Raw genomic sequence first — 26,188 nt, 5'->3', positions numbered from 1 at the left:
CATGTTTTAAAGATCTCGTGATTTATATTACAAGCTAAAAAAAAAAAATCAATGTACTTTTGGCCATATGAATAACACCATATTCTGCATCAAATTGCATAGTTTGCTCAGTTTGGGCTTCAGAATATAATTGAGATGTTTTACTCTTTCAATATGAGACAATGATTCTCACTATATCATACTATATAAGCAGTAAAAGCCTAAAGTACCAAATAAACACATAACACAAACTGTTTAGTATATATACCATCTGAAAGCGGAATAAATAAGCTTTCCATTTGTTAGGATAGTAGGGTATTTGGTAAACTATTAAAATTTGGAATCTGAGGATGCAAAATATCTAAATATTGAGGAAATCGTCGTTAAAGTTGTTCAAATTAAGTTCTATTACTAATCAAAAATTATGTTTTGATATATTTATGGTAGAAAATGTTTGGTAATTTACAAAATATCTTCATGGAACATGATCTTTAATATCCTAATGATTTTTGGCATAAAAGAAAGATTTTGGCCAATACACTGCTGGCTCTTGCTACAAATATACCCTTGTTACTTATGACTGTTTTTTTGTTTTTTTGTTTTTTGTTTCCAGGATCACATATACATACATACAATTTGTAGACGGTTACTGATTCCAAATTACATTGCAAAAATGGTAATTAGTAACATAATCCATTACATTACACATTTTGGGTAATATAATCAGATTACTTTTAGATTACTTTTAACATTACTGGTGGACCACATTGATTTAAATAGGATAATCTTGTTATCCTATTTAAACCACATCGATATAAAAATACAAAGAGAAATGAAATATAATCAATTCATATTAACAACATAAAGTGCATTAAACATAACGCTTCCCAAACTGAGGGCTGTTAAATTAAAATATATCTTTTTAAATTAACATTTAATTTTAAAAATGAAATATTATAACTGTTTACCTGTATGTCATGTGTCCATGTGAATAATATGTAATCATGTAATCAATACAAAGATAACTGTAGTCTGATTACGAGTATTTTAAAGTGTAATATAATTTAACTACAAGTACTTAATTATGTAATCCAGATTACATGTAGTCAGTTAATACCCAGAAATATATAATATATATTTAGTGCTAGGCAACGATTAATCGCGATTAATTGCATCCAAAACAAAAGTTTTTGTTTATATAAAACTGTATATGTACACACACATATTAAGTACACAAAAACTTTTATTTTGGATTTTGGATGCGATTAATTGTTGCTATATATATAATTTTGACTAAAGGCATAATAAACAGTTCTATTATTTATTTATTTTTTGAGAATATTTCATATGTTAGACTTTACACTAAATACTAGTGCTTATTGCTACTCAACAAGTAACTAATGTTCATGGTTATCTTTATTTTTCATACTCCATCTGTTAAAAATCAAAAGGACGATTACATTTAATATATGTATATATATATATATATATATATATATATATATATATATATATATATATATATATATATATACATATTTTTTTTTACTTCATATTACTTTTACTGCATTATGCCGAAACATAGGTTATGAGATTTATTATAATTTTAAACCTAATTTATTTTTATTTACATCACAATAAAGAAATATGAAAGATTAAAATAATCAATACCTTCTCAGCACTGAATTTAGACGGTAATCCACCAAATGACGGACACAGTGTCGATACAACGATTTTAAAGTTATTTAAATGTAAATAATTAATAACTACGCATACGCAACATTTTAGAAATTCAAGAACAAACTGTTCGACTCCACCCACAGCGTGTCGTCATGTCCGCGAAAACCGCTCTTCCGTCTGTCTCGCGCATGTGTAGTCCTCTTTACGACTCGGCTGGCGAAGATGGCGGACATACAGGTATGTGAGTCCAAACGGCGTGGTCATGAAAACGCGTTGGATTTTACGTTAAAGTTAAAATCAAAGCTACAAATTATGGCAGATAAACAACAAAGAGAACACCATGGAGGCAATCATGAACAAATGGATCACAGTGAAGATTAGAAAATGTGTTTTCCATCACCAGCTAACGGGTAGGAAGCGTTGTTGAACAGGAAGGCGAGCGGCCTTGTCTTAACCGACCAGCAGAAAAATATTAGTTTTAGTCTTGCGGCTACAAAAGAGAGCCCTAAATATATTACTTCATGACAGTGCTGATGCAGTTATCTGTGTCACTCAAGCCTAGATAACATTTGTGTGTATATATGTATATGTTGGTTTGTACACGTGCTCAAAATGGGAATGAAGTTGCAAATGATGTTTTTTATCACGATGGTCTTCCAAGTCTGTCAGACTCTGAGGAAACTGCCTTATGGCATCACTGATGCAGCATAAAATCCCAGAAATGTTTTGATGTAGTTTTTAAGCTAAGTTCTCGAGTTTTGGTGTAGGTTAGGACGTACTAATAGTCCAGAATAGGGAGTGGAAACCTTTTGTGGACTAACTTTATATCAAAGTTATTCCACGCATTCGTTTGTAAGAATTGTGACTGATTCTGTGCTTGTGGTCTTGTTTCAGAACGAGAGGGCTTATCAGAAACAGCCCACCATCTTCCAGAACAAGAAGCGAGTTCTAGCTGTTGAAGCAAGCGGCAAAGAAAAGCTCCACGTTATTACAGAAACGTTGGCTTGGGCTTCAAAACTCCCAGAGAGGTGAGCTTGTTTTTGTGTGCAAATGTACCGTCTTCATAGTCTTCCTAGACTCCAAGAGAGCTCTTATGTCTTTTTGGCAATGCTGATGCAGTTGAATACTTTTCCATTGTGCAACTTCAGTTGAGTTCAAATGACTAAAGTTCTTGTGCTTTTCTTCCACAGGCTATTGAAGGCACTTATATTGATAAGAAATGCCCCTTTACTGGAAACGTGTCCATCAGAGGCCGAATTCTGTCTGGTGAGTCTATATAGTTTGCTGGCTAATAGTTTAATTTGGGGTGCAGATGATGATGATTTTACACTCTTAAAAATAAAGGTAGGTTCTTTATTGGCATCAGCTGTTTCATGAAGAACCTTATACATCCATGGAAGCTTTCAAATCCAGAAATGGTTCTTGATAGTCAAAAAAAGGTTTAGATTTTTTAAATGTTCTTCAGAATGGTTATTTTAAGAACTTTTCACTGAAAGGTTCTTGGGGAACCAAAAATGGTTGTTCTATGGTGAAACACCTATTTGAAACCTTTATTTTTTGGAGTGTATCTTAGTCTGTTTTGGAAATCAAAGATTCTGTATCCTGGCCATTGGTATACAACGTATGTAAACGTATTTGCTGTCACCTTTTTTCAGGTGTGGTGACCAAGATGAAGATGCAGAGGACCATTGTCATCAGACGGGACTACTTGCATTACATCCGCAAGTACAACCGTTTTGAGAAGAGGCATAAGAACATGTCTGTCCACCTTTCCCCATGCTTCAGGTAAAATTTCTCAGTTTCTGCTTTCTTTTAGGGGCTGAATATTTTTGTAGACCCTTATTGTGCATTTGAACACCTACTCTATAAATAAGTGGTGAGCTGCAAATGATGTTTTTACTCACGACAGTCTTCCAAGTCTGTTAGGCTCTGACGACACTACCTTATGGCTGATGCAGCAGATAGTGCTTAAAAAATAAAGTCTAGGAGATATTTGTTTGAGGTTGTATTACTGAAAGTTTTTCTTCTTGAATATCATCATGCTCTCCATTTGTTTAGGGACGTGACTGTGGGTGACATCGTAACAGTTGGAGAATGCCGACCCCTCAGCAAGACAGTCAGGTTCAACGTCCTGAAGGTCACCAAGGCGGCTGGAGCCAAGAAGCAGTTCCAGAAGTTCTAGAACTGTTGTTAACAATATGGCACCTCTGTATTGTTTGTGGAAAATAAAATAAAACCTGTTCTTTAAATCTGTTTTTACTATTGATTTTGTCTCCAAGTCACTTTGCAAAAACATCCTGGGCTGCGTTTCCCAAAAGCATCGTAAACTTAAGTTGATCGTAGCTCCATTGGTTTCAATGGGTCTATGATGTACTTAAGCTTACGATGCTTTTGGGAAACGCAGCCCTGTTTGAGTTGAGTTTAATGTAAAGCTAATAATTAAATCATAAATGTAAAATTAAAATGGATCTTTTTAAAATGAAAACACTCAAAGCAAAATGCCTAAAAATGAAATATACCTGTTTACCTGCATGTCATGTGACTAGTCGTGTAATCAAATTAACTGTAGTGTGATTACGAGTATTTTAGTGTAATAAGTCGTAAGTGTAATTGAAAGTCGCTTTGGATAAAAGCGTCTGCTAAATGTAATTAACTACAAGGACTTACTACCCAGCACTGTATTTGTGTGTGTGTGTGTATACATAATAGTGCTGGGCAACGATTAATCGCATCCAAAACAAAAGTTTTGTTTATAATACTGTATATGTGTATGTACTGTGTATATTTATTAAGTGTTATATATATATATATAAAAGACAGTAAAAAAAAAAATATACATGTATATATTATATACGTGTATATATATTTATATATAAACATTTTCTACATACATGCATGTGTATTTATATGTAAATAATAAATATACACAGTACACATTTGTACGCCAAAACTTTTATTTTGGATGTGATTAATGTGTATATATACAGGTCCTTCTCAAAAAATTAGCATATTGTGATAAAGTTCATTATTTTCTGTAGTGTACTGATAAACATTAGACTTTCATATATTTTAGATTGATTACTACACAACTGAAGTAGTTCAAGCCTTTTATTGTTTTAATATTGATGATTTTGGCATACAGCTCATGAAAACCCAAAATTCCTATCTCAAAAAATTAGCATATCATGAAAAGGTTCTCTAAACGAGCTATTAACCTAATCATCTGAATCAACTAATTAACTCTAAACACCTGCAAAAGATTCCTGAGGCTTTTAAAAACTCCCAGCCTGGTACATTACTCAAAACCGCAATCATGGGTAAGACTGCCGACCTGACTGCTGTCCAGAAGGCCATCATTGACAACCTCAAGCAAGAGGGTAAGACACAGAAAGAAATTTCTGAACGAATAGGCTGTTCCCAGCTGCACAACGAGAAGAGGTGACCGGACCCTGAGGAAGATTGTGGAGAAGGACTGATTCCAGACCTTGGGGGACCTGCGGAAGCAGTGGACTGAGTCTGGAGTAGAAACATCCAGAGCCACCGTGTACAGGCGCCAGGTCAAGCCACTTTTGAACCAGAAACAGCGGCAGAAGCGCCTGACCTGGGCTACAGAGAAGCAGCACTGGACTGTTGCTCAGTGGTCCAAAGTACTTTTTTCGGATGAAAGCAAATTTTGCATGTCATCCGGAAATCAAGGTGCCAGAGTCTGGAGAGGGAAATGTCAAAATGCCTGAAGTCCAGTGTCAAGTACCCACAGTCAGTGATGGTCTGGGGTGCCATGTCAGCTGCTGGTGTTGGTCCACTGTGTTTTATCAAGGGCAGGGTCAATGCAGCTAGCTATCAGGAGATTTGAGCACTTCATGCTTCCATCTGCTGAAAAGCTTTATGGAGATGAAGATTTCATTTTTCTGACCTGGCACCTGCTCACAGTGCCAAAACCACTGGTAAATGGTTTACTGACCATGGTATTACTGTGCTCAATTGGCCTGCCAACTCTCCTGACCTGAACCCCATAGAGAATCTGTGGGATATTGTGAAGAGAAAGTTGAGAGACGCAAGACCCAACACTCTGGATGAGCTTAAGGCCGCTATCAAAGCATCCTGGGCCTCCATAACACCTCAGCAGTGCCACAGGCTGATTGCCTCCATGCCGCATTGAAGCAGTCATTTCTGTAAAAGGATTCCCGACCAAGTATTGAGTGCATAACTGAACATAATTATTTGAAGGTTGACTTTTTTTGTATTAAAAACACTTTTCTTTTATTGGTCGGATGAAATATGCTAATTTTTTGAGATGGGAATTTTGGGTTTTCATGCGCTGTATGCCAAAATCATCAATATTAAAACAATAAAAGGCTAGAACTACTTTGAAATGTGTGTAATGAATCTAAAATATACGAAAGTCTAATGTTTATCAGTACATCACAGAAAATAATGAACTTTATCACAATATGCAAATTTTTTGAGAAGGACCTGTACAGTGGTGTGAAAAATTGTTGGCCTCCTTCCCTTTTTTTTTTGAATGTTTGTCACGCGTTAATGTTTCAGATCATCAAATTAATTTAAATATTAATCGAAGATAACGCAAGTAAACACAACATGCAGTTTTTAAATGAAGGGTTTTTCTTATGAAGGGAAAAAAAAAAATCCAAACCCACATAGCCCTGTGTGAAAAAGTGTTTGGGTTCTGCAGCAGGACAATGATCCAAAACACACCAGTAAATCCACCTCTGAATGGCTGAAGAAAAACAAAATGAAGACTTTGGAGTGGCCTAGTCAAAGTCCTGACCTGAATCCTATTGAGATGCTGTGGCATGACCTTAAAAAGGAGGTTCATGCTTGAAAACCCTCCAATGTTACAACAATGTTACCCTCCAATTACAACAATGCTGCCAAGATGAGTGGGCCAAAATTCCTGCACAGCGCTGTGACAGACTCATTGCAAGTTATCACAAACGCTTGATTGCATTTGTTGCTGCTAAGGGTAGCCCAACCAGTTATTAAGTTTAGGGGGCAAACACTTTTTCACACAGGGTCATGTGGGTTTGGATTTAGTTTTATTCAAAAACTGTATATTTTGTTTAATTGTGTTATCTTTGATATTTAAATTTGTTTGATGATCCGAAACATTAAAGTCTGACAAATGTACAAAAAATAAAAAAATAAATAAATAAATTAAAAAAATCAGGAAGGTGGCCAACACTTTTTCACACCGCTGTATATATATATATATATATATATATATATATATATATATATATATTAATCACTTGTTGCTATTTAACAAGTAACTAATGCTACTGGTTATCTTTATTTTTCATACTCCATCTGTAAAGAATCAAAAGGAGGAAGATTGCATTTGACATGTTTCACTTCATATTACTTTTACTGTATTATGCCGAAACAGGTTATGAGATTTATTATAATTTTGAACCTAAATAGTTTTATTCACATCACTAAAATATGAAAGATTAAAAAAGCAATACCTTCTCAGCACTGAATTTAGACGGTAACCCACCACATGACGCACACAGTGTAGTTACAACAATTTTAGAGTTTTTTAAATGTAAATTATAAAATAACCACGCATAAGAGGCCTGCCAAAATGTTTGCTCGGCTCCACCCACAGTGTGTCGTCATGTCCGCGAAAAATGCTCTTCCGTCTGTCTCGAGCATGTGTAGTCCTCTTTGCGACGCGACTGGTGAAGATTGTGGACACACAGTAACGTGAGTCCAGATACCGCAGTCATGAAAACGCGATTGATTTTAAAGTTAAACACAAAGCTACAACGTCTGGTAGACAAACAGCAAAGAAAACACCATGGAGGCAGTCATGACCAAGTGGATCACAATGAAGATTAGAAAATGTGTTTTCCAACACCCACTAACGTGAACTGGTAAGCGTTGTTGAACGAGAAGGCGAGCGGCCTTGCCTTATCCGACCAGCAGAAAGTGTTTTTTTTTTAAACATGCCACTGTTTATGTGATATAAAGTTATGGTATAAAAAAATGGCTGTATTTTGTCTGTAATATTGAAAGGCAAAATACGCGAATTTGTTTGCAAGGCATGGATAGCACGTGGATATACTAGTCATTTTAAGTTTTAATGTCACAACTCCAAATGAGAACGCTAACTATACCACAGTGTAACAGTACTGATGTAATTATCTCTGTCAATCGAGTCCAGAAAATATTTGTAGGCTTTTTGTGGATTTATGCACGTGCTCTAAATGGGAATTAAGCTGCAAATTATCTATTTTATCACTGTGGTCTTCAAAGTCTGTCAGACTCTTGAAGACATTGTCTTACGGCATCACTGATGCAGCATAACATCCCTGAAGTGTTTTGATACATCATCAAAGTTATTCCAGCATATGCATTCGTTTGTAAGGATTGTGACTGATTCTGTGCTTGTGGTCTTGTTTCAGAATGAGAGGGCTTATCAGAAACAGCTCACCATCTTCCAGAGCAAGAGAGTTCTAGCTGTTGAAGGAAATGGCCAAGTGAAGCTCCCACATTATCACAAATGTTGGCTTGGGCCTCAAAAACCCGAGAGAGGTAAGCTTGTATTTGCGTTCAAATAACTTTTTCATTGCAGATGATGTCTTTACTCACGATGGTCTTCCTAGACTCCAAGAGAGCTCTGAGGATATGCCTTTTTGGCAATGCTGATGCAGTTAAATACATTTCCATTGTGCAATCTCAGTTGAGTTCAAATGACTAAAGTTTTTGTGCTTTTCTTCCACAGGCTATTGAAGGCACTTATATTCATAAGAAATGCCTCTTCAATGGAAACGTGTCCATCAGAGGCTGGATTCTGTCTGGTGAGTCCGTGTATTTTCCTGGCTAGTTGTAGTTTAATTTGGGGTGCAGGTGATGTCTTATCTCACGATGGTCTTCTGAACCCTGTGGGTTTTGAGGATGATGCCTGATGGCTTTACTGATGCTTCCCTCTAACTAATTTTAGTGTATCTTAGTCCTTTTTGGAAATCAAAGATTCTGTATGCTGGGTATTGATATACAACTTACTGTCACATTTTTCCAGATGTGGTGACCAAGATGAAGATGCAGAGTACTATCGTCATCAGGCGGGACTACTTGCAGTACAACCGTTTTTAGAAGAGACGTGTGAACATGTCTGTTCACCTCTCCCCATGCTTCAGGTAAAGTTTCTCAGTTTGTGGTTGCTTTTAGGAGCTGAATACCTTTGTAGGCCATTTTTGTGCATTTAAACATGCTCTCTAAATGGGTGGTGAGCTGCAAATGATGTTTTTACTCACGACAGTCTTCCTAGTCTATTAGGCTCTGACGACACTACCTTATGGCTGATGCAGCAGATAGTGCTTAAAATTGTAGTCTGAGATATTTGTTGGTTGTATTACTGAAAGTTGTTTCTTAAATATCATTTTAATGTTCTCCATTTGTTTAGGGACGTGACTGGGTGACATCGTCACATGCTGGCCCCTCAGCAAGACCGTGAGGTTCAACGTCCAGAAGGTCACTAAAGCAGCTGGAACCAAGAAGCAGTTCTAGAAGTTCTAGAACTGTTGTTAACAGTGACACCTCTGTATTGTTTGTGGAGAAGAAAATAAAATCTGTTCTTTAAATCTGATTTTAGTGTTGATTTAGTCTCCAAGTCACTTTGCTAAAGCTTCTTGCTCTTATGCCCCTCAATATTTAATATTTTGGATGTCTCCGATTAAAATAACTGGCTGCATATACTACTAAATATTTAAACTCATATGCTTATAAATATTTTTGAATATTTTATTACAGTAATGAGTTCCTTTTTAATATTTTCGGTTCATTCTGATTTAAGTATATGTGCAGTTGAGTGTTTAAACATCTCTTACATCTTCATTTGACCTGACTGTCTTCTAATTCTATTTCATCTATTTTAACATTTGACCCTCTAAAACTTGCATTCTATTTTATTTCTGTTCTATTTATTTTTTGGAATAAATGAGCCTCCAACACTAGCTTTCCCTGTTTATTTTCTATTCTATCTACTTGATTTTGTTTTATTTATTAAATACCTTGCTACATTTACTATTAGGTTAACCAAACAGTACTTAAAGTTAAAGTCATAAGTTTATATACACCTTGCAGAATCTGCAAAATGTTGTTTTACCAAAATAAGATGGATCATACAAAATGGTATTTTTTACTGACCTGAATAAGATATTTTGCATAAATGACATTTACATATAGTTCACAAGAGAAAAAGATAGTTGATTTTAATGCTATTTTAGATATGCTTGATTCCTAATACTGTGTTGATAACTGAATGATCCACAGCTGTGTTTTGTTTTGTGGTAGTTGTTTATGAGTCCCTTGTTTTTCCTGAACAGTTAAACAAAGATGTGTACATTTTTCTTATTTTGCTTAAATATATATTTTAGTACTGCCATTCTGAAGCTACAGATGATACTTACATGTTACACAAGGCAAAATAAGTTACATTTTCTATAATCTTCAAATTAAAAAAGTTTTCTCCCCTGACTCTTAATGCATCGCATTTCCTTCTGAAGCATCAGTGAGTGTTTGAACCTTCTGTAATAGTTGCATGAGTCCCTCAGTTGTCCTGAAAGTGTAAAAAGATGGATCTCGAGATCATACAGTCATTGTTGGAAAGTGTTCAAATAGACTGATTATTAATTAATGTAATATTCATGAATAATTAAATTTTGCTACCCACATGATTTGTTACCTGTCACTACCTATCACTAGGCTACTATAAGTCTCACTTACACATTCAGAAATGTCTATGCATATCCTATCCATATATAATGTATCCATATCCTTACATTTTATGAGTTCTCTAAATCTGATTGTACGTGGTAAAACACATGCTTCGCGGAAGTCGCTGTAATAAAAGGCAGATCCTATTTGAAATCAGTGGTGTAGAAAATAGATGCCATTACCACAGAGTGTAAATTAAAGAAATATCTTATTCGCTTTTGCCAATAATCTCAGCTAAGTGAAAACAATTATTTCCCCCTCATCATACTACAGTTACAACAAAATGTTGTTCGCTTTGTGCATAAGTGTAGGATACATCCAGCAGATGGCGCTGCTTCACTAGCGCTGAACGCGGCACCAAAATACCACGTGACCCGCAAACGTCACGGAGAACGTCGTCCGTGTTTGAACGTGGCGGCGCGAAGGTGTGAAAAACGAAGATTATTCACTGTTTTTTCGCTGTCCAAATATCTAATGAAAGCAAAACTATCAACAGATTGTTGTTTACATTAGTAGTCCATGATTGTCGCGTTATATATCTACTGTTATGATTAACTCAACAGATATGACAGCCACGGTAAGCTATGTTACAAACTGCTGGCTAAGTTCATTTCTAAACTGATTATTGATGGTGATGTTCATTGTTTGTTCATACAGGCTTGTAATAAATGGAAGGGTTTGTTCACCGTTGGAGAGGAGTTTGATGATGAGGTTTGGAATTTAATTTTATCTTTGAAATACATTTTAAAGTGTGTCACTTGCACGTTAAAGGAAAAAATAAGTTTTGATATATTTATGGTAGGAAAGTACAAAATATCTTTACTTGGTATCCTAAAGATTTTTGGCATAAAAGAAGAATCCACACCCACACTATGTATTGTTAACTATTACTACAAATATACCCATGCCACTTAAAGACTAGTTTTGTGGTCCAAGGTCACATATGACCAACTATAACTTATATTTCAGCATATGTTGCCTTTTAGAAGTGTTTACAAAATGTACAAATAATGCTTGGTTATCTTGTCATCCATAATTTTCATCTGTAGGATTTGCTTGAAGCTGATTGGACGTGTCCGTCTGACCACACATCTTCTACCACTCCATCTATAGTACCTTCATCTGAATCCTCACATGTTCAGCAGAGCTCCGTTAGCTTGGAAAATACATCTGGACCTGGTTCTGTTGCGACTCTTCGTACCCCATCATGTGGCACTATCAATGCCCTGCCAGATCTTTCCAGGCCTTGCCATCAGCCAATCCCCGCCTCTGTTTCTTCTCTCCGAGCGCCTGTGTCATCCCTTCACTGTTTCTCTAACCCAATAAACCCTTCTACCCCAGCTTCTCTCAGTGTCCTGCAGAGAGACCTCCCTCCTCAGGATGACTTTGACGACTGGGATGTGGATCTTGAGGAACTGGATGGCATTCCCCAAATGGTTTGTGAGCCACAAAATAATTCAGCTGCACCACTGAACAACATTTCACCTGCTAAACGGATGAGGCCATCAGCAGAAGTGTCCTCCCATGGCAGGTTTGGCGCAACCTGCTCAGCGTCAATTACACGGCCCTTAGTCAACACCTCATTTGCGTCCACCATCCAAGGCCCCACGTGTCCATCTACCCCCATGCGTGGCCCTGCTACACCACTCTCGCGATTCCCCCGACCCGTGACTCCCAGGCCTCCAGCTGTGTCGCCTCAGTGTCAGAGGGGTGCTTCGACACCAAGGACCCCGCTGCAGCCCTGCGGGTCTCTTTTCCACTCTGTCTCTCCTGCTACTGATTCCTCTTCCACATTTACATCTCGTCCTCTTAACACACCTGTCCTGACCAATCATTTAGTCCAGCTGGTGTCTGCAGCCAATAAGACACCTCAGAGACCACAGAGCCGCATGATGCCAGCCAAAGCACGTCGTTTTCCTGGCCCGGCAGGAGCGCTACCAGTGCAGGTCAGCCAAGCACTATTTTAGCTGATTATTGTTAATGTCACACAAAATGTACTGCTCAGAACTGTTATTTAGTGTACTGCAAGCCTATTTCACCTTAAAACCTGTTGTTGATGATTATTATAGTTCTGCACTGTGCAATCTGGAAATTTCCATTGCTTTCTTGTGACTGGCATGTAGTGTTTTTTTGTATATTCTCATTGCATGGCTCATTTGCACTGTTTGTTGTGTTGTAGATCAGTGAACGGACTCTTGATGACATTGTTGTGTCAGTTCCTCAGACGCCTGCACATGGAGCTGTTGCTCGCCCAAAATGTGAGGTACGTAAATATGGGATCTTCCACTTTCCAGATTAAACTACTGTCAGTCTAAAATAAACCGTAAATGTTAGATTAAAACAAACCGAACCAAAACTTAAGCTTAAAGGGATAGTTCACCCAAAAATAAAAATACCATCACTCACCATCATGTTGTTCCAAACCTATAAGATGTTTGTTCATCTTCGGAATTTTTTTTTGTGATGAAACCTGAGAGCTTTCTGACCCTGCTTAGTCAGCAACGCAGCTACCAAAAATATCTTAAATTACCCCCCCAAAGTCTGCTGTACTTTACAAATCCAAGCTTTTCTAAAGAAGCAGGACTTTATAAAAATTGCATCAACAGTTTACGGGCATATTTAAAGTGATAATGTCAATATATATATATATATATATATATAATGTAATGTTTTTGAGTTATAGGATTTTTTTTAATGACACCGCTATGTCATAATTATTCAAACCCTATTCAACATTGCAGTTTTAATCATTTATTTATGCTAGGGAACAAAATTGCTTTAAAACAGAATTAGCTTGGGCTGTTAAACATGCATGCATTTAGTCCACGCATATGCTGAAGTTGAGTAGCAAATATTGCAAAGTCAACAGAGCTTTCACAAAAGCTATAGAGAAGAAATGATTTTATTATATTAGAAAGTCTAAGGCTGCATGAAGATTTCCACGGCATCAAAAGTTCCAAGAGACACAGCTGGCAGCCTTATTCCTTAGTTTCAAAATGTGTTGTACCAGAAAACCTTTGAAGGTGTTGAACAAAAAAAGCACAATATCATAAAATATGTAATCAGAGCAACTGCAATGTACAACCAAAGACTTGCAAGATGACCTGAAGAAAGGAGGAAAAAACATTTCAATGCAGTGTATAAGAAGAAGAACACAAGACAAGTATGGCCTTCATGTTGAGGCATCTTTCTGAATACCACTATTGACAAAGAAGACCATAAAATGCTGACTTGAACATGCTAAAAGTCATTTAGATAGATCTGAAGAATGTTTTATGGAGTTATGTGACCAAACTGGAACTTTTTGGGCCTATGGATCAGCGGTGTGTCTGGTGCAAAGAAGGCAAAGCTTATGAGCAGAAGAATGGTCAAACATGGAGGTGGGCCAGTCCTGTTATGGGGTTGTTTTACTGAAGCAGGAAGTGGAAATCATGACTGAATGAAGGACATCATGGGTTCTTTGAAATATTCTTTCAATACCATTTTAGCATTAATTTGAATGCCTTTGGTGCAAAGTCTGAAGCTAATGATCAGTGGACTTTCTTGCAGGACAATCATCCCAAAGTAAACATCCAAATCTACTTAAGCTTGGTTCAGGGATCAATCATATAATGTTCTTGAGTAGTCTGTTCAGTCTCCAGATTTAGTTCTCATTAAAAATATTTGGTTGGATTTGAAGAAAGCAGTGGCAAAATGAAAACCAAAGATTATCTGGGAACTGAAAGCTTTTTGCTAGGCAAGGAATGGGCTGAATTTGCAGTAGAGAGGTGACAGAAGCATCTAAGCACTTCCAGGCAGCGTTTATTGGTGGTTTTAAAAAAGAAAAGATTCTGCACCAAATTTTACTTTTGGGGGTTGAATCATTTTAAACATGAATGTTTGGAGTAAATTAGATTTGTTTCATTGTGCATCAACTTACATTCTTAGAATTTCTCAAAAGTGTAATGATAAACTTTCTGTAATAGTGTATTGATGCATTTGTTGAAGTGTTTTCACAATTTTGTTCTCTACAGCAAAATGTCTTGCAGTTCATAGGGGTTGAATAATTTCGATTGCAACTTTAAATATCCAATCTCAGCTGATACAACTAGAAAAACAAAATATGGTAGCAAGATATTGTGAATTCCTCCTCTTTTTTTCTTTTTATCACCCTTTTTTTTTTTTTTACTGTTGTGTGGAGTCACTCACAGCTCCACACATACTCACAAACCTGCACTCATCAGACAAGGTGTCCATTTTTCACAGCAGGTTTCCAGCTCTCAGGTGAGTGAGGAAGAGGAGTTCAGCAGGGGTCCGTGGGCAGTGATGAAGACTGAGATTGGATTGGATGAGAAGAACCCTTCTTGCTTTCTGCACTCTTACAGTGTTGTCATGGTACTCCGCAAGGTGAGCTACTGAAATCTCACAGCAAACTTTGTATTTAAATGAGCTTGTTTGAGTGCTTGTGCTAACAATATTGTTAAGGATATAATTCTGTTAGTTTGCAGATTTTTCCCTTTTATCCAAATTTTTACAATATATATTTGGGTTGCTTAAAGTGGAAGTCCGTGACTATAATCAGGACAAATGAGGAATCTCTGCTCTGTAAATGATTAACACAAACATAATCACCGTTGTCATCAGTCACCTTAAAGTGATTATTAATGTAATTTTAATGTGTTTTGCCCAGTGTGTCATAACGATCCTCTGCTAACGGTACACGTGTGTTAAATATTCATTAGGCTGACAAATGCTGATTAGCTTTTCCCTTGATTCATTACCAATGGCCTTGAGGCTGTGCTGCAACTTACGCGTTTTCTTTTCTCTTATTCGCTTGTTTTTCTGCTTATTTGTGACTTATCACTTTCTTACTCCAGGCTGCTCTTAGGCAGCTGGCTAAGAATAAGGTCCCTAATATGGCTGTCATCTTGAAGAGTATCACACACACACATGCAGATGCAAAGGCCGTCTTCAGAGATCCCACAGGTACTAATAATTAGAGTGTAATGTACACTACCAGGCAAACATTGTTAGTTGAAAGTATCTAGTTACTAAAGAAAATGAAAACCATATTTTAGATACTTCAAAGTCACCACCCTTTTGCTGACTCTTTTTCTCATCAAACTTCATAATGTTGGGGTGCATTTTCGTATTTAGAATGGCTGTTTTATGTAAACTAATTCAATAAGTTGAAGTGTGTTCAAATGTTTTTGTAAGGGTATATAAATGGTAAAACATGACTTGCTTTTTCCATGATGATTTAGGTGACCATATCCATCTCTCTCTCTCTCTCTCTCTCTCTCTCCCTCTCTCTCTCGCTCACACACACACACACAAAATCACTGACTATGAAATCAGGAGGTCACTGACTGAGCTGGTGTTCTTGGTCTGATTGCACTCTTATCTCCAGAAAAGAATATATATTTTTTTACTTTTCCTGTATTTTCTTTTGCACTCTGAAGGTGAGATGCAGGGCACGGTTCATCGGCGCCTGGTAGAAGAAAGATTGGGAGAGCTCAAGACAGGAGCTGTGTTACTACTCAAACAAGTAACTATATTTCAGACCTCATTATAGACTGTCAAAAGAAAAAAATATGCATTGTAGATAACACCAGAATTTTTCTTTTATTTACTCAGTATTTTTGAAAAAAAAAAAAAAAAAAGACCCATGGCTTAAGGGAGGGTTTACCCAAAAGTTCAAATTCTGTTGTTAATTACTCACCCTTGTGTCGTTCCAAACCTGTAAGACCTGCGTTCATCTTCTGAACACAAATTAAGACATTTTTGATGAAATCCGAGAGCTTTCGGACTCTGCAATTACAAGGCTCAGAAAGCTAGTAAGGACATTGATTATATAGTCAGTAGCTGCGTTTCCATTACAGATTTGTGCAAAACTTTGGCGCTATTTTATAAATGTTGATTAAAAAGTTTTGCGAAATTACTGTTTCCGTTAACTGATGTTATGCGACTGAAACGGAATCTTTTCCTTTCGTGATAAGTCATGGCAACAGATTTTTTTGTGGGATTTTGGCTATATTTAATGTGACAAAAAACAGATTTATTTGTGGGATTTTAGCTATATTTAATTGAATGTGACCTGTAAATGTGAGAGAAAAAAAAAAAGGTTTCCATTGCTGTTCTGCGAAATATTCCTTTTCGAATTGCCTGAAAAACCACCTCATGTGAGCGTAAAAGCTTTTTTGCGATATATGGTTTTTGAACAATTGACGCATTTCCATTTCAATAGGGTATATGTCGAACGTCACCTGACCAACCCCGGAAAACAGGTCTCATTGCTTCCGCTTGTCGGAGAACGTGTTAATAGCCGTAATAAATGGCGATATCGACGGACTTTTAAGGTAATCAGTTAAACAAGCCAGCTGTTTTTATTGTGGACGTTTCATTCGATATTTATATATAAATGTTAGTGAAAAGAATAAAAATTAAAAACTTTTATATATCAATCCACATATGTGATGGACATTGGTTATGATCATTTTTAGTGTCAACTTTGAAGGAATCTTGAGTAAATCATGTTCATATTTAAAGAGGCATATGCAAAACGCGTGAACCGGAAGCAACGAGACCTGTTCAGCAGAAAACGGAAGCCTGTTGGGCATAACCCCTATTTGGGGGTAATGGAAACGCAGCTAGTGTGACATCAGTGGGTCAGCTTTAATGATATGAAGCTTTGAGTACTTTTTGTGCACAAAGAAAACAAAAACAACTTTTTTCAACAATTTCTTTTCTGTGTCAGTTCTAGATGCACGTTCATGAGTACCACGAAGCAAAAGTATTTTTGTAGCTTCATAAAATTAGTTGAACCACTGAGGTCACATGGTCTATTTTATTGATGTCATTCAGTTGTTTTATTGATGTCTAAAATGTTTTAGTTGTGTTGCTGTCTATGCAGGATCAGAAGGCTCTCGGATTTAATCAAAAATATCTTAATTTGTGCCCTAAAGATGAATGAAGGTCCTACGGGTTTGGAACGACATGAGAATGAGTAATTAATGAGAATAAAAAAACATTTTTGGGTGAATCATCCATTTGTCAGATAGCTCAGGTTGAGCTGTGATGCTTATGTGGGCATTACGAAATCGGAATCACTATTTGCAGACCCAGTTCTTTATGTTTCTCTATTATTTGTAGTACTCTACTTTGTTTCTATTGAATAAAGAGGCTAGAGAAACAAAATTCTCATTATTTTTAAAGGTGGGTGTGTTTTCTCCATCACACCGAAATCACTACCTGAACGTCACACCCAATAACATTCTCAGGATATACCCACCTGATGGGGTCCTCCATAACTCCCAGCCATCCCACTCTTCACTGGTGAGTCCCCTAGTTCTCTTCTCCAGTGTATTTTTACTTTTCTGTATTTTTTATTTTATTTTCAAAAGCCTTTTTCCAGGTGCTTAATGAGTCTGATATGGTGGTATCCAGCGTTTTGCTTTTCTGTTGGTGAATTACTTATCCTCAGGAGATGCTCCCTTTTCAAAATGTTCCTTAATTAAACAATTTGTTGTTTTGTCTATACTGTTTTGTGCTAATTTCACCCTGATTGTGGCATGTACACGCAGGAGCTTGCATTGCATAGTGAACCCACAAGGCCTGCAGGGGGCCCGGTGTCTCAGATGGAGCTGCACTTTGATGATGAAGACGACGGAGAAAATGCATTTGAGGAAAGTCGGGCTCCTGATGGTTTAGGCAGTGCAGCTGTCTCTAATGAGCTCTGTCAAGCACCTGCCGTGTCTGGACCAACAGGAGACACAGCATGGGACACAGGTGTGTATTTTGGAGTACCATCAATTAAGTAATATCACACGAACAAGAGTGCTGTTTTAGTCTTAAAACAACGTAATTACTGAAAACGGGTGTGGAATAGACTATGTGAGTGGAGTGACAGATTTATTTTTTCTGTTTTAAGGGTGTATTTACACTTGTAGTTTGGTTCTTTTGGTCCAGTCCAAAAAAGAAAATTATACATTTAGTTCTGGTTCATCAAAATCCAAAACAAAAGGCATACGTTCACAACCAAAAAACATGAAAATTCTGTCGTTAATTACCCTCATGTCATTTCAAACTTGTAAGACCTTCGTTCATCTTTGGAACACAATTTAAGATATTTATGAAATCAGAGAGTTTCCTGACCCTGCATGGAAAGCAAAAACAACTGACACATTCAAGGCTCAGAAAGGTAGTAAGAACATTGTTAAAATAGTCCATGTGACATCAGTGGTTTAACCGTAACGTTATAAAGCTACAAGAATACTTCTTGTGCACACAACTTCATGCATCAGTTTCTTCTCTTCTGTGTCAGTCTTCAGCGTGCGTTCATGAGAGTACCATGACACGTCTGACATGCGTCCATCTCTTATTTCATTGTCTGTATATTCTGCTTCAAATAAGTAAGGCAGGGCAAAAAATTGCAAGTTATCCTCTCTGTCGAAATCTTCAGACATGTTTACGAAGACTTTTAAACAAGGCACATTGCATCCGGGTTCTACGTCAGAACACTGGCTCCTGGGTCAAAGACTGACACAAAAGAGAAATAATTGTTGAAGAAAATTTTTTTTTTTTTTTTTCTTTGCCCATTAAAAGTGTTCACATAGTTTCATAAGATGTCACTTGGACTTAACTATGTTCTTAGCTAGCTTTCTGGGTCTTTAACGTTATGTTGCTGTCTATGCAGGGTCAGAAAGATTTAAGCTATTTTTGATTTAATCAAATATAGCTTAATTTGTTTATCTGAAGATAAACAAAGGTCTTACGAGTTTGAACCGAAATGAGGGAGATTAATAACTGATTTTTTTATTTTTGGGTGAACTATCCCTTTAAAGGAGTAGTTCACTTTCAGAACAAAAATTTACAGATAATGTACTCACCCCCTTGTCATCCAAGATGTTCATGTCTTTTTTCCTTCAGTCGTAAAGAAATTATGTTTTTTGAGGAAAACATTTCAGGATTTCTCTCCATATAATGGACTTCTACGGTGCCCCTGACTGAATTTCCAAAATGCAGCTTCAATGATCCCAGCCGAGGAAGAAGGGTCTTATCTAGCAAAATAATTGGTTATTTTCTAAAGACATTTACAATTTATATACTTTTTCATCTCTACACAGAGTACACACAGAGCTAGACAAGATGAGCATTTAAGGTTAAAAAGTATATAAATTGTAATTTTTTTTTTTTTTTTTTTTAAGAAAATAACCGATTATTTTGCTAGATAAGACCCTTCTTTCCTCAGCTGTGATTGTTTAGAGCATTTGAAGCTGCATTTAAACTGCATTTTGGAAGTTCAAACTCAGGGGCAACATAGAAGTCCATTATATGGAGAGAAATCCTGAAATGTTTTCCTCAAAAAACATAATTTCCTTACGACTGAAGAAAGAAAGACATGAACATCTTGGATGACAAGGGGGTGAGTACATTATCTGTACATTTTTTTTTTTTTTTTTTTTCTGAAAGTGAACCGTTTTTTTAAGCTGATTTAAACCATATTTAACTGCCTTGAGGAGTCATACATAGTGGTAATAAGAAAGCTTTTGAATCTACATAAGCATCCTTACAAACCTGACCATGGGTTTACTGTAGTATCTATAACCTTAGTAACTGTGAAGCTCTGTCAGGCCTAGAATGAGCTGATTTATATATCCGCCATAATTTTGAGCATATTGCGATTTGTGATAAATTTTTGCTTATCGCACGGCCCTAAGCTAGATTCTTTTCATTCATGTCTTTTTCACATTCATATGCGCTTTATTTGTACATACGACATGAGATTTTCAGATAAGAATAATGCAATTATCTTAATGGCTTTTATCACACAATTCACTCAACTCTATTAAATTTCAACAAATAATGATTTGCCTTCCAAACAGTGGGTGGTATGTTTTGCTCAGTTGTATTTCATGTTTGAATTTAGATGGGAGAGAATTTAACTTGTAATATTCTGATGCTTTGGTGTTTTTGAATTGTAAAGTGAGTGTGCATTTGAGTATTAATCTGTGTTTGTGAATGTTTCTTTTAAGATGACCTTGATGAGCTGCTTGGGGAGTTACCAGTGGAGGCATTTGATGGGTTACAATGATCACATGGTCACTTTAAATACAAAGTATAGCTATAGCATATATTATGACTAAACACTACTAAACAAGCAACACCTGCTACCCAAACACTTCTTTTGTTCAGGTTTTGTGTAAACCTTTGTAAATATGAACATAAATCACTTGTCTCATGTGTAAATTGAAAGAATAAACACTTGATGAGACCCTTAAATGATGTGTTCACTACTTGAGTTTTGCTGACAAGTGCCACATGCTTTTGTATTTAGTATTAGATGGATTGAAGGAACATGTCTGTACAGATCAATGTTAATTTCATGCTGAAATTAACCAGCAATCTGATGTGTTTTTTGGCAAGCTCTCCTTGTGAATTTAAATCAGCCATTAAGGCTACTGTTTGCCAGCTGGATTCCCCCTTAAAGGACTCAAATGGCATAATTAGTCATTTTTGATGCACTAGCAGAGTGGCTGGCATAATGGGGTTTGTTCACGCTGTTTAAAAGCTTTTCCATGTTTTACCGCAAGACGTCTTGAGTGGTTGACATTATTTGATCATTTCATTGATTATAATTGGAAGTGCCTGCCTGTTTCTTTGTCTTTCACCGCCATCTTTTCGTTTACATTTTACCTATCTTGATTAATCTTCATATTTTATGAATTGCTCTGTGCTTTCTCGGTCTCACCGTCTCAGCAGCATGTCTCCCTGTGGATTATTGATTTCTAGATTAGGTTTATTCACTGTGAGTGATTATAAAGTCATGAAGGTGCAATTACTTATTCAGTCTTCCCTGGCGTTCCTTGTGTCGAATAATTAATTGATTAAATATTAAATCTCCTGTCCTATCTGCATAACTTATCATTTGAGTGGAGGAGAGGAAAATCCATTAGTTGTGTGTGTGTGTGTGTGTGTGTGTGTGTGTGTGTGTGTGTGTGAGAAAAACAAATTGCAGTTTTTATTTGGAAGTAAAAAAACTTATCCAAAATTAGCACAGAAGGCCCCAAGTGGCATGTTGATTTTCTTTTTAAATTTAATACTTATTGTAATTCATTGGGTTATTAGTCAGTTTAATGTGTTAGATGTACATTTCATACATCTTCACCTTTTTCTTAATGAAGACCTTACACTAGTTGAGTGAAATCATTTGATTTGCATTCATTATCCTGCTATTATGACATTTTTTTTTTAAATTAAATATGGGCAATTAAATATGTACATATTTATATGCCTGCATATAAGTCATGAATAATTTTACCTTTTGGATGAATCTCTTTTACTGGGATTATTCAAATAAACTGTCAAAAACTTCTGCATTGAAGAAAAAGGTGAATACAGGTATGTGCCAAAAAATTGGAATATCGAGGGAAAGTCCATTTATTTCAATAATTTGTTTCAAATAGTGAAACTTGTATGTTATATTAGTTCACTACACACAATGAAATATTTCAAGCCTTTATTTGTTTCAGTTTTGATGATTATGGATTAAAGACAAAAAAAAACAAATTTAGTATTTCACAAAATTAGAATATTTCATGTGACCAATAAAAAAAGTATCTTAAACACATTGACCTTCTGAAAAGTGTGTTAATGTGCTGTATTATGTCCTCAGTACTTTGTTGGGCCTCCTTTTGCACTAATTACAGCATCAAGGCAGCGTGGCATGGAGGCGATCAGCCTTTGACACAGTTGAGGTGTTCTGGTAGCCCAAGTTGTTTTGATATTGGCCTTCAGCTCGTCTGCATTTCGGGGTCTCTGTTCCCTCATCTTCCTTTTGATAATACCCTTTCTTTTGCCGGCCAATCAAGTACAGTTATTCCATGGCTATTAAACCAGGTACTGGTAGTTTTAGCTTTGTGGGCAGGTGCCGAATCCTGCTGGAAAATAAAATCTCATCTCCAAAAAGCTTGTTGGCAGCAGGAAGCATGAAGTGCTCTAAAATTTCCTGGTAGACAGCTGCGTTGCCTTTTATCAAGTCCACAGTCAATGGACCCACACCAGCAGATGACATGGCTCCCCAAACCATCACTGACTGTGGAAACTTCACACTGGACTTTAAGCAGCTTGACTATTGTGCCTCTTCGGTCTTCCTCCAGACTCTGGGACCTTGATTTCCAAATGAAATGCTAAATTTTCTGTCATTTGAAAACAGGACTTGGAACCACTGGGCAACAGACCAGTACTTTTTCTCCTTAGCCCAGCACAGACGCTTCTGATGTTGTTTTTGGTTCAGGAGTGGTCACTGTGTCAAAGGCTGATCGCCTCCATGCCACGCCGCCTTGATGCTGTAATTAGTGCAAAAGGAGGCCCAGCAAAGTACTGAGGACATAATACAGTACATTAACACACTTTTCAGAAGTGTGTTTCTTTTTTTTATTGGTCACATGAAATATTCTAATTTTGTGAAATACTGGATTTTTTTTTTTTTTCTCTTGAAATATTTCACTTCGTGTGTAGTGAACTAATATAACATACAAGTTTCACTATTTGAAACAAATTATTGAAATTAATGGATTTTCCCCTCGATATTCAAATTTTTTGGCACATACCTGTATATGTGACATTGGACAGCAAAACAAGCTATAAGTAGCACAAGAATATTTGTAGCAATAGCCAACAATACATTGAGTCAAAATCATTGATTTTTCTTTTATGCCAAAAATCATTAGGATATTAAGTAAAGATCATGTTCTATAAAGATATTTTGTATACACTTCCTCCCAAAAATATATCAGAACTTAATTTTTGATTAGTTTATTTATTTATACTTTATTTGGACAACTTTAAAGGCGACTGAATCATTATTTTGATTTTTTTTTTTTTTTTTTGCACCCTCAGGTTCCAGAATTTCAAATAGTTGTATCTTGAGCAAACATTGTCCTATCCTAACTAAAAGCTTATTTATTCAGCTGTCAGATTGTGTGTAAATCTTAATAAATAAATAAAAAAAAAAACCCTTATGACTGGTTTTGTGGTCCATGGTCACATTTTTTTTCTTATCTATGGTATTCTACAAAGTGGAAGTAAACCTATGGGTGAGACTTCTGGTTCATTAGCCATGGAAATAACAAGAAGAGTAACAACTGCGGTAAATGGTAAAACTGCACTACAAACCACTGTGTTTATAATTAAGATAATACATTAAAGTAACATGGTAAGACACCAATTTGCAATTTCAAGCAGCAAAACTAACAGTTTTGTACAGCTAAAAATGGCTGGGCGTGGATGAGACCGGAAGCCACACCCATAACATTTACAAATGCACGTGCCTACTCTTACCGGAGAAAAATAAGGTAAGTTGGATCAAACTTTATACAGTTGCTTAGAATTAATGTCTCGCATCTTCAGTAATATATGATTTAGCAGGTGCAGGTTTTTTTTCTACCTGACCATATTTAATAATACTTAAAGCTCTGTCGTTTCATCAAAGCAATGTCATCTTTAAATGGCTAAACGCAGTTTTAATCACTTTTGATCCGAACTTTGAAAATCTCACAGGCATTTTCACCCATTAATAAACCTGAGTTTGACACTGCTTTAGTAGGCTATTGAGCTCAGAACAAAGACGGGATCTGATCTAATCTGTCAGCATGTCACAGATGTCTCTTGTTACTAGGAGAATGAATGGGGAGTTTTATCCATGGCCCAGAGGAGGAGTAATCCGTGTTTAAACTTTGCTCATTACTGCAGCTGAGGGGGCACAGGGACCTTGCCTTATTCGCTTCATTAAGTCATTAACAGTCTGGAAGCCCTACAGCTGTCAGCAATATCGGTGCCTCCACAGAGATATTGACGCGAGACGAGCTGTGAATGGCATATGTAAGCGATGGAGGATAGGGATTATCAGTGGATGGAAAATTATAGCCTTCGTTTTTAATATGTCCTCTTTCATTTGAACGGTTAATTTCTATGCTAAATGGATAAATAGGCATTACTTCGATTTATTTCACTTCTTTTATAAAATGATAGATTTGTTCACTTATCCTCGGAGTCGGCACTCTTGGCTCGTCTCGGTTTTGTCAGATGAATCACCCCAATAATCTCTTCTAGTGAGGCATTTTAAGCATCAGTGCTGTAGGGTGCGTATCAGGCACTAGGGGGCGACATGCGCACTAATGTTTAGCTTCAGACTGAAGCGTGTTTACCGAGTCATTACTGAGGCTAATGTACCTCCACAAGGTCTTTAGCTCCAGTCCATAAAGACGCCTCTACTGTTCCGTCTCTTTTCTTTAGGTTTTAGTAATTTGCCTCGTGAAATTAACTGACACTTGAACAGAAGCCAGATTTAATCAGTATCGGGTCTTCTGTCAGTTTGAAAAGCCGTTGATTGTTGGAGACACTTGAAGGATCAATCACCCAACTCTTCAGCATTGATTACCTTCTCCAGACCTTCACCATCTGATTCTGAATCTCAATCTTGGCTTTTTGAATGTGCCAGGTTTATATAAAAAATGTTATTTGTGTATTTCCCTCTGGTGAATTGTAGATGTATGTCTTTGATGTGCAGTTTAACAAAGTGCTGTTAATCTGCGGGTTTATATCATTATTTTAACAAGACAGGTCTGTTCTCGCTACTTTTCCTTCAGGTCTTGTGCAGTTCACTGGTTAAGACTGATGTGAGTGACCATGCCTGCTGTCAACTCGCTGTTACTTCTTGAAAATAACAGGTACTGTGAATTGTCACGATTATCAGTAGCTAGACTAGAGCAATACCTGAGCAATACCCTTCTATTTTTCTGACAAGATTTGTTAAGTTGCTCTTAGGTCAAGGTTTGGCCATATTGACGATACTCGGATGCTAATTTATAGTAGTCAGCATTTAAAGTGGATCAAAACCTTTCATCAGAGTTGTCCTAAAAACCAAAACAATACCCATTCTTGACTTAGGACAACTTTGATTAACTTTTTTTTGATCCAGTTCAAATGTTGACTACTGTATGTCGTCTAAACCAGTAGTTCTCAATCCTGGTCCTGGGGGACCCCTGCTCTGCACATTTTGAATGTCTCCCTTATTTGACACACCTGACTGAGATCATTAGTTGATTAGTTCAGTTCATGGATCTCTCTCCTCATGAGCTGATGATCTCAATCAGGTGTTAAATAAGGGAAACATGCAAAATGTGCAGAGCAGGGGTCCCCCAGGACCAGGATTGAGAACCACTGGTCTAAACCATCGAAAAAAAAACTTGTAGAAGCTGCTAAATCATATAGAGAAGGACTTGGTAAGCAAGAAAGGGTGCAATAATTTGACAAACTGACATAGGTGGTAAAGATACGTACGAGCAGTAATAATTAAGATATTAGACTAATACGGAAGCTGCTCTGTTGTGGAGCGTAAGGCACTGCAGCGGGTGGTGAAAACTGCCCAACGCATCATAGGTACTCCACTCCCATCCATTGAGGACATTCAGAAGAAACACTGTTTGCGTCGAGCACGCAGTATTCTTAAGGATTCCTCTCACCCCGCCCACAAACTGTTTTCTCTCCTGCCTTCCGGCAGGCGCTTCAGATGCCCAAAGACTAGAACCAGCAGACTGAGGAACAGCTTCTTTCCCAGAGCTGTCTCCTTATTGAACTCTGCCCCCCCACCCCACACACCCCTATAGTCTCCCCATTACCATTGCACTACTTAATCTGTTGCACTACACTGTACATATCCATTTGTAAATGCACATTTCCATTGCACATATACATTTTGTGAATTTTTGATATGTATCTGTACATTTGTAAATTATTATTTGTTAAT

At 36.8% G+C, this 26,188-nt stretch overlaps 2 protein-coding genes, 6 non-coding genes and 1 pseudogene across 8 annotated transcripts; all 9 read left to right on the top strand.

The window, feature by feature from the left end:
* The first annotated feature begins 1,881 nt into the window (after window positions 1-1,881).
* On the top strand, window positions 1,882-3,908 carry rps11 (ribosomal protein S11). Its single transcript, XM_073833369.1, is given in 6 exon segments — window positions 1,882-1,896; window positions 2,554-2,635; window positions 2,638-2,687; window positions 2,850-2,925; window positions 3,315-3,444; window positions 3,718-3,908. Coding segments are annotated over 6 exon segments (477 nt in total). The 3' UTR covers window positions 3,842-3,908.
* Window positions 2,285-2,369, top strand: LOC141291672 (small nucleolar RNA SNORD35). The gene has a single exon (XR_012340359.1). It is a non-coding gene; the product is annotated as a small nucleolar RNA SNORD35 (small nucleolar RNA).
* On the top strand, window positions 3,542-3,621 carry LOC141291678 (small nucleolar RNA SNORD35). The gene has a single exon (XR_012340360.1). It is a non-coding gene; the product is annotated as a small nucleolar RNA SNORD35 (small nucleolar RNA).
* A 3,402-nt stretch (window positions 3,909-7,310) lies between the features above and the next one.
* Window positions 7,311-9,271, top strand: LOC141303224 (small ribosomal subunit protein uS17-like; annotated as a pseudogene).
* Window positions 7,903-7,988, top strand: LOC141291689 (small nucleolar RNA SNORD35). Its single transcript, XR_012340365.1, has one exon. It is a non-coding gene; the product is annotated as a small nucleolar RNA SNORD35 (small nucleolar RNA).
* LOC141291660 (small nucleolar RNA SNORD35) lies at window positions 8,253-8,340 on the top strand. The gene has a single exon (XR_012340356.1). It is a non-coding gene; the product is annotated as a small nucleolar RNA SNORD35 (small nucleolar RNA).
* Window positions 8,528-8,612, top strand: LOC141291666 (small nucleolar RNA SNORD35). The gene has a single exon (XR_012340357.1). It is a non-coding gene; the product is annotated as a small nucleolar RNA SNORD35 (small nucleolar RNA).
* On the top strand, window positions 8,918-8,997 carry LOC141291685 (small nucleolar RNA SNORD35). Its single transcript, XR_012340363.1, has one exon. It is a non-coding gene; the product is annotated as a small nucleolar RNA SNORD35 (small nucleolar RNA).
* Window positions 9,272-10,966: 1,695 nt separating the features above from the next.
* On the top strand, window positions 10,967-20,551 carry hrob (homologous recombination factor with OB-fold). The gene is made up of 10 exons (XM_073832436.1): window positions 10,967-10,978; window positions 11,059-11,112; window positions 11,451-12,347; window positions 12,581-12,664; window positions 14,650-14,787; window positions 15,258-15,366; window positions 15,843-15,928; window positions 17,596-17,715; window positions 17,964-18,168; window positions 20,415-20,551. Exons 1-10 carry the CDS (start codon window positions 10,967-10,969, stop codon window positions 20,471-20,473), a joined length of 1,764 nt encoding a protein of 587 aa, XP_073688537.1. The 3' UTR covers window positions 20,474-20,551.
* Window positions 20,552-26,188: the final 5,637 nt, after the last annotated feature.

The sequence above is a fragment of the Garra rufa genome, chromosome 1 (genome assembly GCF_049309525.1).
Source record: "Garra rufa chromosome 1, GarRuf1.0, whole genome shotgun sequence".
In the NCBI taxonomy this organism is placed as follows: Eukaryota; Metazoa; Chordata; class Actinopteri; order Cypriniformes; family Cyprinidae; genus Garra; species Garra rufa.
The sequence above is the reverse complement of the archived record's forward strand: the minus strand, read 5'-3'. Positions and strand labels throughout refer to the sequence as shown.

What these genes read in the sequence shown, in the direction of transcription:
- hrob (XM_073832436.1), top strand. An exon ending in CGTCTTCAGAGATCCCACAG is followed by an intron (nt 15,367 to 15,842) that starts GTACTAATAATT and finishes TGCACTCTGAAG; the next exon opens with GTGAGATGCAGGGCACGGTT. An exon ending in CTGTGTTACTACTCAAACAA is followed by an intron (nt 15,929 to 17,595) that starts GTAACTATATTT and finishes TTATTTTTAAAG; the next exon opens with GTGGGTGTGTTTTCTCCATC.